The sequence below is a fragment of the Thermobia domestica genome, chromosome 11 (assembly GCF_964235325.1).
Source record: "Thermobia domestica chromosome 11, izTheDome1.hap1.1, whole genome shotgun sequence".
NCBI classification, from domain to species: domain Eukaryota; kingdom Metazoa; phylum Arthropoda; class Insecta; order Zygentoma; family Lepismatidae; genus Thermobia; species Thermobia domestica.
Genome location: NC_137464.1, coordinates 30,521,026 through 30,539,165, shown reverse-complemented (window position 1 = coordinate 30,539,165; position 18,140 = coordinate 30,521,026). Strand labels below are relative to the sequence as shown.

The following is an 18,140-nucleotide window of genomic DNA, read 5'->3' as shown; positions in this document are numbered from 1 at the left end:
GACAAAAATATGTAGAAATAAATGAACTAAACACTAAAAATGGTCTAGTAATGTATGAACGTGATCCAATGTTAATATTAAATAGTTGAAAGTTTTAATGAGCATTTTTCCAGTGTTGGCAAAAAATGGTTAGCAAAGATATTGATGATAAAGTAAATTTTAATTTGAGTTCCCAACTAAATTAGTAAACTCTATATTTTTTACTCCCATCACTGAACAGGAAATTGAACGCTTCATAAATGAATTATCACCAAAGACAACATCTCGTATAGATGGGTTATCAGCAAATGTATTGAAACATACGAAATCAAGTATATTAAAACCTTTGCAGTATATCTTTAACCTAAGTTTAGAAACAGGTGTATTTCCCGATGATTTTAAGACTGCTGTAATAAAGCCTATGCATAAAATAGGCTCAAAAGCTGATCCTAATAACTCTAAACTTATATCAATCCTAAGTAACGGTGCTAAAATGTTAGAAAAATATATAAAGTGAAGATTAGTTAATTTTCTTGAACAAAATAAGTTCTTTTCTTCAAATCAATATGGATTTCAAAAACGTAAAAGTACATCAGATGCAGTGTACAATTTAACAGAGATCGTTTGTAAAAATGTTGATAAAGCTGAAAAATAATTGAAGTTTTCCTAGACCTAGCTAAAGTATTCGACAAAATATTACACAAAATTCTCTTAAATAAACTAGAAAGATATGGAATAAGAGGTATATCGCTATCTTGGTTTGGCAGTTATTTGAAAGACAGAAAACAGGCCGTGCAAATAGGTAATTTTCAAAGCAATTATTCATGTGTAAAACAAGGAGTCGCACAAGGAACTATATTAGGTCCAATATTATTTTTAATTTATATAAATGATTTGTGTAATTTAAAAGCGGACGGTCATATACAATCATTTGCTAATGACACCTCTCTTATATTTACTGGTAAAACATTGACAGATGTATTCAAGAAAACTGAAGCAGAAATGAAGAAAGTGAAACAATGGCTTGATAATCATCAGTTAGTATTACCTAGGTAAATGCTGAAAAACAGGTATATAACTGTTATATAACAGGTATATATTTAATTTTTTGTATCAGGCGCCACAAAATTTTTGAACGCCCCCAAAATCAAGTTTTTATATTTTTTACGGAATAAGCACATCATACTGAGTTAAATGATAGTTTTGATTTGGCTACACTGTAAGTAGTTCTCAAAATATGGGGCGTACAAAAGTTTGATTCAATGAAATATATTGATTTTTTTGGATCAGAGGCCACAAAATTTTTGAATTCTCCCTAAATCAAGTTTTCCTATTTTTTACGAAATAAGCACGTCATACTGAGTAAATTGTTAGTTTTGGTTTGGCTACACTATATGTAGTTCTCAAATTATGGGGCGTACAAGAAAATGTTTGATTCAATGAAATATATTTAATTTTTTGATTCAGGGGTCACAAAATTTTTGAACGGCCCCTAAATCTAGTTTTCGTATTTTTTACTGAATAAGCATATCATACTGTGTTAAATGATAGTTTTGGTTTGGCTAAACTATATATATCTCGAGATCTAAGGCCTAAAGGAAACTTTTGCCTCAAATATATTGGATCTTTTGATCCAAAAAGGGACTTGAAAGTAGACTAGATAGACTCTATGACCAATTTTCAGTGTCAGCACTTTCAAAATTATATTTGCGGAAGATATTAATATATGTTAAAAATGATAGTAACAAATGGGACGTAATAAAACATATGTATATAACCAGAAATGTGACAAAGAAAAATTTTGAAATTAAAGCAACGAGTAAATCTATAACTCAATATCAAACATATTACAGAGCTTCAAAGATCTATAACGAACTCCCACTCCGAACCAAAGGGGAAAGTAACTTCGAAGCATATAAAAGGATAATTTTACAGTGGTTGAAAGAATCAAAATTATTTTTAAAAAAAACTATTGTTAGCTAAAAGTAAGAATTATAAACCTCATGTGTTACGGTAAGAAAATAAATAAATAAAATATGAGAATCAGGCCCACACACAAGCATTTGCTTATTTGAGCCATTTTCTATCTTTTCTTTATTCTTTGCAGTAGGAATACAAAAATTTCGCAATATAGAAATAAGTGCATTTAATTAATCTGCCCAACGCCGGAAGATAGACATGACTTCTGAAAGTCCAAAGTCCTGTCTTCTATAAATACCGGGTACGTTAAACTCTGTTAATAAAGGGAATCTAGGAAGTCCGATTTCCTTTGGAGAAGTAATAGCATTTACAAGTAGGAAATTTTACTTGCTAATTTCAGTAGCAGTTAATTTTTCCTTATACTTTTATTTTATTCCATTAATATTTTGTATATTATTTTTTATAATTTAGTATATTTATGTATTTTTATGTATATTCTTTAATATATTGGATACATCCAATACATACATTTTCTTCTTTCTTTAAATAAATAAAATAAATAAATAAACTAAAAGTGGTTCTCAACCTAATTCCTATCTGGATCCGATCGCGTGAGTGCAAGACCGAGTGACTACGAGTCCAGTTGAGAGAGGTGAGTGCAAGCCCAAGTGACTGCGGGCGTAAGTGATTGCGAGAACAGTCGAGGGAAGTGGTCGGAAGCGCGAGCCCAATTGAGTTAAGTGAGCGCGACCCCAGTTGAAAGAAGTGGGCTCGAGCGCGAGCGAGCCTAGTGTAAAATTTTCATTTATGTTTTTTGTCCATGGGTTGTTTCCGCACATACGGTATTTAAATGCGCTGTTTTTGTCCTTGCGCGGTTTTTATTTATGCGCTGTTTTTGTCCAAGCGGTATTTCCATGCACTATATTTGTCCATGCGGTATTTGCATACGATGATTTTGTATTGCGTGGTTTTTATCCATGCGCTGTTTTTGTCCCTATATCTGTTTCACTGGGAAGAGTCCCTGTCAATTATGCAATGTGAAACACAGTAAAGATATTCAGGTTGTCAAACTTAAGGGACTTCTGCTGTAATTAATTCTGACTCATCTTTCCTAAGAATGTATATCAAAATTGTAAAGAGTCTGTGGCAGTGGTTCTCAACCTAATTCATATCTTGACCATTTCGTATTAGTGGAAGCCCAAGTGACCGCATGCGCGAGTGATTGCGGGAACAGTTGAGGGAAGTGGTCGGAAGCGCGAGCCTAATTGAGGTAAGTGATCGCGAGTCCGAGTGAAAGTTAGCCCAGTAGAAAGAAGTGAGCTCGAGCGCGAGCGAATCTAATGCTAAATGTCCATCTATGGTTTTTGTCCATGGGCTGTTTTGCTCACGCGGTATTTGCATGCGCTGTTTTTGTCCTTGCGCGGTTTTTGTTCATGCGCTGTTTTGTCCACGCGGTATTTGCATGCGCTGTTTTTGTCCTTGCGCGGTTTTTGTTCATGCGCTGTTTTTGTTCACGCGGTATTTGTATGCGCTGCTTTTGTCCTTGTGCGGCTTTTGTTCATGCGCTGTTTTTGTCCAGGCGGTATTTCCATGCGCCGTTTTTGTGGTTGCGCGGTTTTTGTCCATGGGCTGTTTTGACCGAATACGATGTGAACCTTGATTCCATACAGCTTAATGTGAGTAACTTCCGTCGTAGCTATATGGTTAGTGATATGCCCGTGGCGAGGAAGACAGAAGTTCGATTCCCGATGGGAACTCATGTTCGAATCCCAAGTTGAGCTGTAGTTCCCCATCTCATATAGCCTCGATGCTGAACAGAACACTAAATTCCAAATCAACCAACCAACTTAACGTACGTGGGATCTCAATGGAGGTTAGTACAGGAGATATTGAGAATGCAATAAGGAAACTGAAACCGAATAAGGCAATTGGGTCTAATAATATACCACCTTATATTGTGAAGGGTTGTAGTAATATTTTGAAATATCCGCTATATACCTTATTTAACCTCTCAATAAGGACAAATGTTTTGCCGGACAGATGGAAAGAATCAATAATATGCCCAGTCTCGAAATCCGGCAACAAAAATAGCATAGAAAACTATCGTCCAGTAGCTATACCCTACCAACAATTGCAAAGGTATTTCAAAGCGCCATTTATGATCAGGTCAAGCATCATGTTAAATCTTCAATTTCAATATATCAACATGGCTTCCTACAAAAGAGATAATCGATAATCAATCTCACCATCATTTCAGATTTCATAATTTCATCCTTGGATAATAATGGACAGGTAGATGTAATATATACGAATTTTAATAAAGCATTTTGTACTGTAAATCAGGACATATTAATTCAGAAACTTGCTACTTTCAATTTTAGTCTCCCTATTATATATATATATATATATATATATATATATATATATATATATATATATATATATATATATTAATTGTACTTGCGTGAACGTAGACAATTCGTAAAGAATATAAAACTAAAAGCTTTCGTGTAAATTCAAGTGTCCCCCAAGGATCTAATCTTGGACCTCTTTTGTTTTTATTATTTATTAATGATCTGCGATTTTATATCCATAACTCATAAATTGCTCTTTGCAGATGATTTAAAAATATTCGTAAATGTGAAATCTATGGATGACTGTTTACTCTTGCAACAGGATCTAACTAATATACTAAAATGGTGTACTACCAATAGACTTGAAGTAAATATTAATAAGTGTAAAACCATGACATACAGTAGGCGTGAAAAAACGTATGACTTTACCTACTCCAAGAGCATTGCCAGAATGAACTTAAAAAAAAAAATGGAGAGTTGCAGCGGGAAGGATAACTGTCATTGTTCCTAGATGTAAAAGTAAATCTTTTTATTAGCACCTTCTCTTTCCTTTTATCAGCAAAAATTATCAAAATATCATCTCTCTATGACTGCAAAAATTATCAAAATATCATCTCTCTACGAGATATGGCTGCATAAATATCTAGAAATCCGAAATTTTTTGGCCAATATCTGGGGAACGGTGGTCAATTGGGCGTAGACAGTTAATCAGTAGCCACCGGTTACTATTTGGTACCAAAGTTCACCATCCTCTTAGGTATTGATCAACACCAATACGATCTCTGTGTCACTTATAGTTCCCGAGATTTGGCTTCGGAACTATCTTTTGGCCAATATCACGAGAACGGTAAGTCATAGAGAGATGATATTGGTGTTAATCAATCCCTAACAGAATGTTAAACATTTTCGTACCGATATTAATTGATGGCCACTATCAAACTGGCCACTGGCCAAACCAGTGACCAGTTGGACAGTGGCCACGGCTACTGTTTGATTCCAAAATATTTACCATCTTCTTAGGTACTGATCAACATCAATATCATCTCTCTACGACCTACTGTTCCCGTGATATTGGCAAAAAATGGCTAAGTTCTAGATATTTAACAAGCCCATATCTCGGGAACCGTAAGTCATAGAGAGATCATATTGGTGTTGATTAATATCTAAAAAGGAGGGTAAAAATTTTGGTAACAAATAATAACCGGTGGCCACTGTCCAACTGGCCAGTGGTTTGGCCAGTTGGCCAGTGGCCACCAACTAATATCGGTACGAAAATGTTTACCATCCTTTTTAGACATTGATCAACACCAATATGATCTCTCTATGACTTACGGTTCCCGAGATATGGCTTCGTAAATCTCTGGAAGTCGGCCAGTTTTTGGCCAATATCTCGGGAACGGTAAAAGTGACACGAAAAATTTAATCACTTTCTCTGATAGTTTTCGATGCTCTATCGCAGCGTTTTCCAACCTTTCTCAACTTGCGGCACACTATGGGTGTTACCTGGATTCTCGCGGCACACTTATAGATATTATTATTTGTAAATATGAAACACAGTGGCATTTTTCTGTGATTATTGATCTCTTCCCAGAGAAGAAAGCTCTTTCACTGTTTCCCCCCGCTTGGTAAATCATTATGCTTATTTTTCATTCTAATTTAAAAACATAAAACAATTGCAATGAAATATTGGACTCAGGTTTCTAAAAATACGCTTTCTGTTTAAAAACTGTATCCAACCTTTTACTAAGAAGGAAGATCACTAAATAACGAACAAACAAATCTCTTTTACTTTTAAAACACAAATGTAGGTAATTTGTCGAAAGGATTGAATGATATTTTAAATTTTCAAGTTAAGAAATAGTCTGCAACAATAAAGAAGCAATAATGATCATAACAATTATAACAAATATTTTTTGAACATCAGAAATGTACAGAATAGTAACCCGGAAAGAAACTTAAAATTGTAGGTTCATAGTAGAGTTTCACACTAATGTGAAATACAAATATACATTTTCCGCTACGTTTTGCAATTTGATTGCTATAAAATTAATATTTTTCTTCGATTCCTCGCGGCACACCAGCGGCCCATTCACGGCACACCGGTTGGGAAACGCTGCTCTATCGAATGCAGGGTTCAAAATTGAAAAAAAAAATCGCAAATGACAGACAGACAGACACACAGACATAGAGAATTCAGTAACGAACTTTTTAAGTTCGTTGAAAATGGCATCTGAACTGTATCTGTTAAATAAATTAAATAAATAATGGTTGGGTGTTGGTACCCACTGCAGTAATGTTCAAATAAATCTCTTCTGACAAAATTCTATGTAATTTTGAACTGAAGTACAGATTTTCGTGAATTAAACCGCGTTTTAAGACACACACACACACACACACACATATATATATATATATATATATATATATATATATATATATATATATATATATATATATATATATATATATATACATACTGCCGGTCAAAAGTGTCCGGACAGATAAAAAAAACAGGGAAATATTAAGTTAGGCTTGTAATACGATGAAATTTTGGACAAGATACTTGGTAGTTTAGAAACACAGTAATAGTTATAACATCAGAATGATATAATAACGTTATCCAACAACGAAAATTTGCAAATTCTTTAAATGTTCTTGTCAAAGAATCCGCCCTTCGCCGTTATCACTCGATTCACCAATCGGGGCATGCGGCTTCCAAGTTTTTGAAGATTTTCATCCGAATTATTATTCCAGACGTTCTGCAGAATATAAAAAACATCATCAGCAGATGTTGGACAGTCTTTTTGTACACTTCTGCCAAGCTCTTCCTAGAGAAGTTCGATGGGGTAAGGATCTGGAGACTGGGGAGGCCATTCCATGAGACAAATATCTCCTTTGGCTTGTTTCTTCTTAAAATAATTAGAACAAAGTTTTGACGTGTCCTTAGGATCAGTATCGTGCAGAAAAGTGATTCTGCGACCAATCAAATCAAATCCTGAGGGAATAACATGATTCCTTAAAATGGAAATATAACCATTTTTGTCCAGATTTCCTTGTATTCTGTGAATACAACCAACTCCAGAATTTACAAAACACCTCGAAAGTATCACAGAACCTCTTCCATGTTTAATAATCGGGGTTACATAGTTAGGACGCATCTTTTCTGTAACAGATCTTCGAACATAAACTCGGTGTCGTTATCCAAAAACTTGAAATTTTGACTCATCAGTTCATAATACGCGTTTCTACTGCTTTTTTATCCATTTTTTTCTTCAGGGTCGATTAGAGTCTCTGTTACTTGTTTCCACTGAAATATTAACTGTTTCTGCACAGCAACTATTACCCAGAGTGCAGCTACTCTCAAATGTCAATTCACAGTAATAACTGAAATGTTTGTAGAGTGACTATGATTAAATTCTGATTGGAGTTCCGCTGCAGTAAGTTTCAAATTTCTTTTGTTGAACAATACAATAATATGATATTTCGCACGTGACGTACTACGAGACCTTCCAGTTTGATTTTTGTCCACGTTCTTTCGTCTTCGCTGAAAACGCTTGATGGAGTCACCAAAAGTAGATGGAATCTATTACAGTTTGAAAGCTATTTGACTAATAGAAAAGCCCACATTATGACGCGCAATAATTCCAACCTGAGCCTTTTCACTTAAGGGTCTTCACTACAGCGAAATTAAAGTACCGCTAATTTTAGCGTTTTTCTGTAAAATCTTCAAAACAAATGAAAATATTCGAAAAGCAGAAACATAGTGAACTAAACAATACGATTTTGCATGTGATAGCTTTACCACAATTCACCTATCCGCTTTTGGTATCCCGCTATTTACAGAAACCGCAAAAAATGCTAAATCTTTCTACAGTTGCAAATCGAAAGCAGATACATGAGTTGTGATAACGGTATCACATACAAAATCGTATTATCTAGTTCACTACGTTTCTCCTTTTCGAGAATTTTTATTTGTTTTGAAGATATTGTAGAAAACCTCTAAAATTAGCGGTACGGTAGTTTAATTTCGCTGTAGTGAAGACCCTTAAGATCTTACCTCTGTCCGTGATTTCTAACAATAACGGCAACAAACCCTCAGAAGAGAGAAAAAAAATCCAAGCAAACATTGTTCGAAACGCCACTGTACTCTATCTTATAATATTGTTAACTAATAATGGAAACTTCTGGCATTATTTGTGTATGATAAGGCCTGTATACTAAGGAATTATATTCCAGGGGTAACTATAAAAAGGAATTAACTGCTAACGTTTAACCGTACTTCGATCAGGCAAAGTTATTGCGTGATCCTGATCACGCCATTTTTAATTAAAATAATCACCAACTTTACAATAATTCAATAATTTTTTTTTTTTTTTTACTACATGTAAACATGTTACAAAAACGAAAAACGTCTATTATCCTCCTGAGACATTATAGAGACTTAAACAAAATATTTGGAATTGGTGGCTTTCCCTTTCGAATATAAATTGATTAGCTCATAAAAATGTAAGTTGAAGCGGCTGTCCGGAAACTTTTGACCGGCAGTGTATATATACTCAGAATTAACCAATATGAATCCTAGTTGAAATTTGACAGTGAGGTAAGCGATCGTAACAGGAGGAGCGAAGAAAGTAAATCAATTTTCTAGTATTGATTCTCGGAGTTACTTTTATAATTGGAGTAATTTTGCAACACTTTGGATGCATTCGGTACGAAACAAATGCTTCTATGAAGAGGCTGGTACTGATGTATCGTAGAAAATTGAAATGATTTATGTTCCCCTAATCCTTCGCAGGCAGTTCGAAATGATTTCAAGGGCACGTATTATCCTTAGCGTCTATTCTTGAAAATAGCTCAGGGTCGGTAACATTATTGTGGTGGTCACTAACTTCCCATCTATTATTGGTATACACACTGCAATTTTTGATTTCGGAGTGACGTGTTATTTTCGTTCTGAACGCATTATGCATTTCATTTGTTTCTCGTAGGTAAAGGGAATTACGTAAGATGTCAGTACCCTCGACGATGTCGTGTTGAAGTCACCAGGGTTGTTATTGGTTGATGATTGCTCTATTGGAGATGTCCCAGCCAATGAAGAGCAATATACTTTCGCAAAATTGCACAATTTAATATGGCGAATTGTAGGTGAGCGCAATTCATCGGAAAGAGAAAAGGAATAGAGCAAGTTGTGATGACTTGTAAATAAACATTGTGTGACTGGGTGAATCCCGCTAAAAGAAGTGACATAAGTTATTAACAATGGATGAAGATCAGCAAGGGGATGCATTAAAGGAGCGCATCGAGAAACTTGGTTTTAAACCGCAGAAGGAAAATCAGTATAACAAGTTGTTGCCATATGCAGATCAGCTGGACAATGAATCTTTGGAGTTACTTGCTTCAATTAAAGCAAATTTGGGAAGAGCAGTGTTAATGCGAGAATTACGTCCAGGATGTGGACTATGGACAGCAAGATTGTCAAGGTGTGTTAAATATTAGTAATAATTTATTTTTTGAATTATTTTGTTAACAAAACATTAGCTAGTAGAAAGTGCTACTGTCATTGTGCGTTTTTTTGTCAGATAGGCTTGCGCGGGTTTTAAAAACATAATATTTAATTAATTATTCAGTTATTGGTATTTGTCATTTTAGAGATTGTCGATTTGTTTAATTGATACAAATATAAAGACTTCAGTTACAAAGGATATTGTGTAATTAAGTCTAGTTTCTAATTTTAAGTTGTGAAATTGATCGCACAGTAAATATCGTTGTGCAAATTAAGGGTAAGGGGGCCAATTTATAAAATATTAGTGTACCACTTTTCTTTATGTAAATGATGTCCTGATGTATTTCGGGTACATGTCATATAAGTAGCGCAGCTCTTAAAACATGCGGTTGTCACCATTTAAACATGGTTATTTCAGTCATCTGAGCCACCATGATGAATATGCAAGTAATCCTGTTGCGCAACGATGTCGCCGCTGTTTGAAGTTGTCAAATTCCAACAGTTTCATTCTAAAAAAAGTCATCAAAAATGATCACATATCTGAATTTCTGTTTTATATATGTATAATAATTACATGTGTATTTTCTATATGCAGAATATGCTCAATTTTGCAGAACAAATTTGTATTTTACATAAGTCGTTGAGTTTAGGCACCAGGCTAAACGTGGAAGGTATACATGTAAAATTGAGACCTTGGCTTCTAAAGTTATTTATTGAGTAACAAATTTCTGCAGACGGCTGATATAATCTCAAATTCATGAATATTTCTTAACTAATATATTGGTGTTAAGTGCCGCAGATGGCAGCCCTGAAATACAAAATTTACGGAAAAATGAACGGCATTACTCGAGCAGACATTTCTACCAAATTTTGACACATTTTTTACACTTTCAGGTTAGGTTAGAGCTTTGGGTAATAGTATACAACAGCTCCTCATCGTGTTCCGTACTCGAGGATAGTTCTTACTCTTGCACCACATACAGAAATGGTGGTATGTCATGTATAAGTGGTAATAGAACACATAAGAAACCCAGATCATGTTGTATTCACACTGGAATATGCAGTATGAGTACACCGTGATCTGCGTTTCTTATGTGTGCTATTACAACTTCTACATGAAATACCATCACGTTTGTATGTAATGCAACAGTAAGAACTATCCACGAGCACAAGATATGCAATATGCGTTCAAGTTCCCCCCCCCCCACACACACACACATAGTGAAATATAAAGTACAAGGGCACTACAGAGGCGCACATGAAGTGCACCGTACTCGAGAATAGTTCAAACTCTTGCACCACGTACAGAAATGGTGGTATGTCATGTACAAGTTTCAGTCGAGGAGTAAATGAAAGTCGCTTTGTTACCCCATTTTCAAGTTCCTAGGTCCTCAATGAATAATCCGTAAAAGACTGAACTTCGTGAGTCCTCGGGAAATGATGTGGACCTGTTGTATACTATATCCGAGCTTTGTATTTCTTTTCGCAGAGCATGCACTACATGAGGAACTCTATTACCACTTGCAAGAAGATTTCATGAGGGTTTTATACAGTGATTGATTGATACAGTGTGGCGAAAACTGCAATGCATAAAACACAAACTGATTGTGCTAGGTGGCCACTAAGAAGCATGGCTTTTATTCGGAAGTTGGTCGTCCGCCTAGTTTTTGGCGAAAAGCATAATTGCTTCCTATTCTAGCAGGCTTTAATTAATTCATATTCTATTGCTGAACAAGCGTTAGCGAGTGAATGCAGGTTAGAGCCCTGCAGGGCACGTCGTTTTCTGTCTTTATTACAACTAAGTGGGAAAGGGGACCTGTGCTCTAGAACCTTGCTGCCATGTTGATTATGTTACTAACCGTTACATTGACAGGTATAGCTTTCTCCACGTTCCTGTAGTTATTTGCTTACCGCATTTTCTACAATCTATTTTTAGATTTATTAAGCCATGACTTTTACTTACTTTTAATTGGATTTTCGTGATTATCACCAGCCATGTTTACAAAACAAATGCTCATTACATTCCCATAATCCTGCCATGAAGTAACCTTGCGCCGAGCAGTTGCCTCCGCTTGCCAAATAGTTTCATGTTTAAAACCGTTTATATAAGAAAATAAACACAACTTTCGCTCTCCTTATACATTATCAAGCATACAAACAAGCAAATTCTTAATTTCTTCCGTTAAATTTTCAAAATTTTGCTAGTAACGGAGTAACAACTTTGGAACTTTACCCAAAAAGCACAAATGCCATCTAACAGAGTCAGGGCAGGAGCGCAACATGGGCACCAGAAAGGTAGCAAGGGGATGAATCCGTAGGGACGAGGCTGGTCAGAGACGGGGGTGGGTATACGCATCAGGGTTGGCAGAAACCATGTTTTTTATTGAAAAAAAAAAACAAAAGACCAGTTTTTTTGTTTAAACCCGTTTTTTTTTTTTTTGTTTAAATAATTTACTCTATGTATTTATATTAGATATGGACAGAAATTTGTGTCACCTTGGTGTTATTATGCAACAACAAGGTTATGCTGGAAGGGATGACATAAGCTTAAAGCGGAATCCCAACCGCTTCTCGGCTTTATCCAAGAAAAATTGTCCATTTCGACACGAGACCGGGCATAAATGGTCACAAATGCGATTGCCGACTCACTCACGAAGGACTCCTGATAAAAATACGTTGTATTGATCTTTACATAGGCCTAGTTCTTAACATAATTGTCAAGAGTCATTTCAGAAGAACATAGAGCCGAAACCAGTAAGAGGAGAGTTGCATTTGAGCAAAACATGGTGAAATGGGGCAAAATTTTGAGTATCCCATTTTATGGGGCAGAAATTTCTAAAATCTACGGAAGAATTATGTTGCTTGATTTACGTAAAGTATTATAATAACGTAGATGTACGGAATGAAAAGTGTCTTCTTTATTACGTAATATTCTGTAAGGAAGATATGATAAGGTGAAGTGGCAGTGCACAAAGTGCTCATAAAAGTGTCGCAAAACTACCACACACAGACATGTCGTGTTTTACACTATCCCTATTTATGCATATACACACCGTCGCTGACGCGTCAGTTCCCTATGGATGCACTCCGTTGCTGCGCTTCTGCCATAACTCAGATAACATTCATGCTTTTCAGTGATCACCTAGCACAGGTTGTTTGTACTTCGTGGTTTCTGCACTGTGGTTTTTATGCCCTACGTTTACGCGCTGTAGTTAGAGTTCTCTTAAACTGAGTCTTCATCCAATTTTTAATGCAACTTCTCCCGTAAGAAACACTTTCTAAGTGAGTAAGAGTGTATTTTCTACTAAGAGAATTTCATATACATGCGCACAAGTATCATCTTGTGTGGCAACCTAGTACAGGCAAGAAGTATTTTAGTGCGCGTTTTGTAATTTTCGATGTCTTGGAGGCATGTGCTTGATGGGGGTCTTCGTCTGCAGTCCTTCTCTGAAAGTTTATTTACATAATACTGTAGTAGGGTGTTGTTTATAGTGCTGTTTGAAAACATGAGAATTCATTGTTTTCGTTATTTAATTCTGAATGTGTAGTTTGCTACACTTAACAGTTGGAAGGTATTAATTTTGCGAAGTAATACAATACAGGCGAATAGCAAACTGCAAAGAAAACATAAAAATTAATATTTGTGACTTAACAGTTTAGAATGAACGACGGAAATGAAACAAGAGTAATTCTAGATGAAGCATATTAAAATAATAATAGATAGATAGCAATACTTGAAAATAGATTCGTGTGCTTCTAATCCGGGGCCGCTATCTGCGGAAGATGAGCCTGATAGTTGTCGGACTATATTTGAAAGAATATCCTGCAAACTTTCTTCAATCGGTTAAATATATGTAGAGGGTCCTAAAATATTCTGTAGGTCATATCCGCATCTCTGAAACTCTGGTACTCGTTCTCGAGGTCTGCCATTGGTAGTCCTTTTATATTAAACTTAGTGAAGAAACCCTACAAAACAAGAATCAGGTGATGTTCATGTCAGATACTATAGCTGAAAATTAGAGTTTGAAAATTACTTAAGCTAGCGTCGGGTGAAGTTCGATAGCTAGTATTCCGCTATAATAAATAAAATCTCAAACGTTTATCTGAATAGCAAAGCATTGGTGATTTAATTGTATTTTTGAAAGGATATCTCCAAAATTTAATATATATAGAAAGAAACGACATAATAAGAAAAAGAAACAAACTACTTTCAAACATCAGTCTGCTTACAGGTTTCTGTAACTCCTGAATCTTGAGAGATCCAAGCTTTCGACTCTGCCTTTGAGTCTTGGTCACGGAAGTTAAAAACGGGACGAGAAACCACAGAAACATCAAGGAATAAAAAGGAACGGACTTACCAAGGGAAGAGCTGTGTCGTACTTTCAAGTAGTGGAATACAAAAAGTTGTAACACGGCAATAATTGATCCTTTCTACTTTCATTTTTATCGATATCCTTCCAGAAATACAATTAAAATCTTAGTATTCCAATATTCAAATAACCAATCACTAATGAATGAAACAACATATAAAGGGTGATCCCGAAAGATGTGCACAAACTCCGGGAGATGATTCGTGACATCAAATGAAGACAAAATGTCCTCTTACATATTGTTGAATTCCGCATCATGTACGCTGTGCACATCTTTCTTTTCCGTTCGAATTGCTAAGATTCGAGTTTCGATTTCAAGTTGTCACTTTTACACGACACGGAATTCGACAACTTGCAAGAGAACTTTTTGTCTTCTTTTGATGTCACGAATCACCTCCCGGAGTGTGTGCACATCTTTGAGGTTCACCCTGTATGTTAAAAAATGACTCACAGAATTGTAACATCCACCTTGGACATTCACTGAAAGAAACAACCACGTGCTAACCATATCCCGTGACCTAGTAGCTATTATAACTACCACACAGGCAACATGTCGTAAACATCATACAACAACATTACAAAACCAACCTATCAAAATACTTAAAACCATGAAACATCACAGAAGTTTGCTAACATCTCATTCTCAATGAAGAGAAAACACACCATCTCGAAGTACGTATTATCTTGGGATCAGAACATTTTTTGTAGAGTTAACGGAAGTAATACAAGTCAGTGAGTAAAGAGAAAACTAACCTTTCTTATTGAATTTATTTTAAGATGAACGAGTTGACAAAAGGGAAACTAGTAAAAAATTTACTTTCGCGAAGTGTATATTCACTGAACAACAAAACATTCCTACAAAATAAAGAAGCAAGTGAAACAAATAAACATTGATGATAAGCTAAGACAAGACAAGTTACGAGAAACCTGTAAAAGTATATCGTCCTCCAATATCTCACAAACTCCTCGTCTGTTAGCAATCTTTCATTTCTAAAAGGCACTGATTTATAAAATTTGCAAGGTCCACTTGATTAAGGATTATTTAGGAATTGTTTATAGCTTAGTGATCAGCGCTAACCCTTTTAAATTATGACTTTTTTTAAAGGTAAATTATAGACTTTCAGTCAAGCAGCTACCGCACCATCCGTATTTATTCTAGGATCATGGATCGTACCTCATTCTCTTCACAATAGAACACCCTTTCAAACGGTATCTATCATGTCCATGAGGCGGGAAATTTTGAGAGAAATCGTATTTTTTTCTGAACTTTTTTTTTTTTTTTTTTTTCAAATTTTGAGTTCATCTGAACCGCTCTCCCTGTGTTAACGCACAGATCTCAAAATCAACTGAAAAATACTGGGTGTACTAAATTTCAGGCGTCTATCTTGAACAGTAAGGGCGGGAAAAAGATATTTACCAATGAGCTAAGAACATCTCCACAATGCTCCAGATGACGCGGATGTAAAATTTCCAGAGACATTCCTATATATCCTAGGATCATGATTCGTACATCATTTTCTTTAGAATAGAACAGACTTTCAAACGATACTACTCACATGTCTACGTCGTATATTTAAAGCGGGAAAATCGCGAGAAAAGGGATTTTTTGTTTAAAAATTCCCTTTTCAAAAATCATCCCCCCCCCCCTCTGGACCTCTCATATTTTAAAGCAAAGGTCTGAATCAAATCTGAAAAATACTAAGGGGTGCACTAAATGTGTGTGCAAAATTTCCATATGCTAGGTATAAAAGTAATCCCGCCAAAAAATAATATCCCCACAATACCCCAAATTCCCGTATAAAACAGAATATCAGGTAAAAAAAAAAAAATTCCTGAGACATCCCTGTTTATCCTAGGATCATGGTTCGTACATCATTCTCTTCAGAGTAGAACAGCTTTTCAAGTGGTACCATTCACATGTCTTCAATCTGAGGCGGGAAAATCGCGATAAATGGGATTTTTAAAAAATATCTTTTTTTTAAATACCTTTTTATCCCTGTGGACTCCTCTGTATTAACGCATAGATCTGAAAAATACTAAGAAGTGCGTTGAATGTGTGTGCAAAATTTCAATATTCTAGGTGCAAAAATAAAATAAATAATTATTTTTTAAATTATGACGTCATCACACCCTGTATCTCGACGCAGTAAGGCGTGAAAGCATTCGTAATGTGTTCTACAACGTCTCCAGACTTGAAAAAAAAAAAAAAAAAAAAAGCTTTCTTGGTACTTTTTTAATCGAATAATGAAGATTCTACCCTATCGTGTAAAAATGAGTTACATAATTTAAAAGATTTAAACCACGAACCTTGCCTCAGTTTTTCTGAATTATTATTGATTTTGGTAGCTTGGGGTTTAGCGTTCTTTTTCAGTATTGAGGCTACAGTACGTTTGGTGCAAATCTTTTGCAAGAAGTTGAAGAGATGTATATAAGAAATTACTTACCCAGAAACAACCAGAGTTTTTCAACTGTTTACGTTTCGACAGAAAAAAAAAATTAAAATAGAAAACAAACGTTGTCTGTGGAACTACGTACATCGCGTTGCCTATCTTCTTCCGAGTACGAATCCTTTTTTTAATTCCAGTAGTCTTTCATAAAATCAACCTTGTACTTACATATTCCTAAGGACTGAAAATTTACCGTTATGTGAGTCCACGAATTAATGTAAAATTTTCTTAACAGTCACGTATCGATGAAGATGACAAAGAGTCATCGAAACATATACGATTATGTTAATAAAATACATGTTTAACACTCTCAGCCCCAACCCTGTTTGAGTAAATTTCATCCCGGGACCAGACTACAGTTTGCTATGAACACTGTCAGCCCATGTGTATCTATTTGATACACGTGGTCCATCAGTAAACCCTCACTGTGTATCAAAAAGATACACATGGGGCTGAAAGTGTTAACTAACTACATAGGTATTTTTTTGTAACGCGGACTTCCAGGGGAGGGGGTTATTTTGTACCCACCTGTTGAGATGAATATGTCTCGCAAAAGAAACAAATTAGGAATTCTCACAAAAAAAAAAAAAAAAAAAAAAAAAAAAAAAAAAACCGGCAGTGACTGAAGTGAACAGTACACAAGAGACTAACAGCAGTTTATTATAGTGCCACCTAGGAGTGACACTTCTAAATGTCAGTCGCATCTGCCACCAGGGAAGGGTACCTTGTCTCCACCAATTTAGAATAGCAAATTTATGAGAGAAACTAACGTACAGTTTGCACCACCGTAAGATATACGCTTTAGCTAAACATGTTAATAACGCATTTTTTTTTCAATTCTAAAGAAACGATTAGAAGAATGATTACAAAAAAAAAAAACGTACTGTAGTGTACTCAAAGTACCCCCCCCCCTCCCTTAGTTGGTAGTGCGAGGGTTAAGTGGAGTTGAAAATTAAATGTGCATCCTGTAAATGTATTTAGTATTTTTTAGTATTTGGACGCGTTGTGGTCTCAGTAATGACAACTAACAGGTAATGTCAAATAGTAAAGAATAATGAGAAAACAAATAACTTTGAAAGGCTTCTATTGGAACAGAAGCAGTTAAATTAAAAAAATTTTTCAGTTTTCTTCTCAGGCTTGATGGGAACCTCAAAATCCGAACCACCGTATTATACGTTCAAATTTGAAAACTCTCCTACTCGCAATCGAACCCAGAACCCCGTGTACCAATCTTCTTATCAGGCTGTATCAAAATCTCAAAATTTTGGCATTCGTGATATTTTTGTCGGTGATATTTAAGAAAAAATTAAATAATTTAGATAAAAGTGAACATTAAAGTAAAAACTGCCTTCAACAAACCTCTTATTAAACGGAAATATTTCACGGTGCCGTGAATTTAGGGGTGAAACACGTGTTAAATTCTCTTCGTTAAACGGAAACTGTTAAGCGGACAGCGGAAATCAAAATTGTCCTCTTAACGAAAATTTCAAATTTCGGAATGCAGAGCTTGGAAAATTTCTTGACATCCTATGAGTTGTCGGGTATACACACACAATAGTTTAGTTTT

At 35.4% G+C, this 18,140-nt stretch overlaps 1 protein-coding gene across 4 annotated transcripts in view; it reads left to right on the top strand.

The window, feature by feature from the left end:
• The first annotated feature begins 9,293 nt into the window (after positions 1-9,293).
• LOC145663994 (proteasome activator complex subunit 4-like) overlaps positions 9,294-18,140 on the top strand; it is a 118,755-nt gene continuing 109,908 nt past the window's right edge. For 3 of the 4 annotated variants that reach the window (XM_081730275.1, XM_081730274.1, XM_081730273.1), the window contains exon 1: positions 9,294-9,733. In XM_081730275.1, the coding sequence (XP_081586401.1) occupies positions 9,513-9,733 (221 nt within the window). In that variant the 5' untranslated portion in view covers positions 9,294-9,512. The remainder of the gene's footprint in view (positions 9,734-18,140) is intronic. The other variant, XM_081730276.1, reaches the window with a different exon arrangement.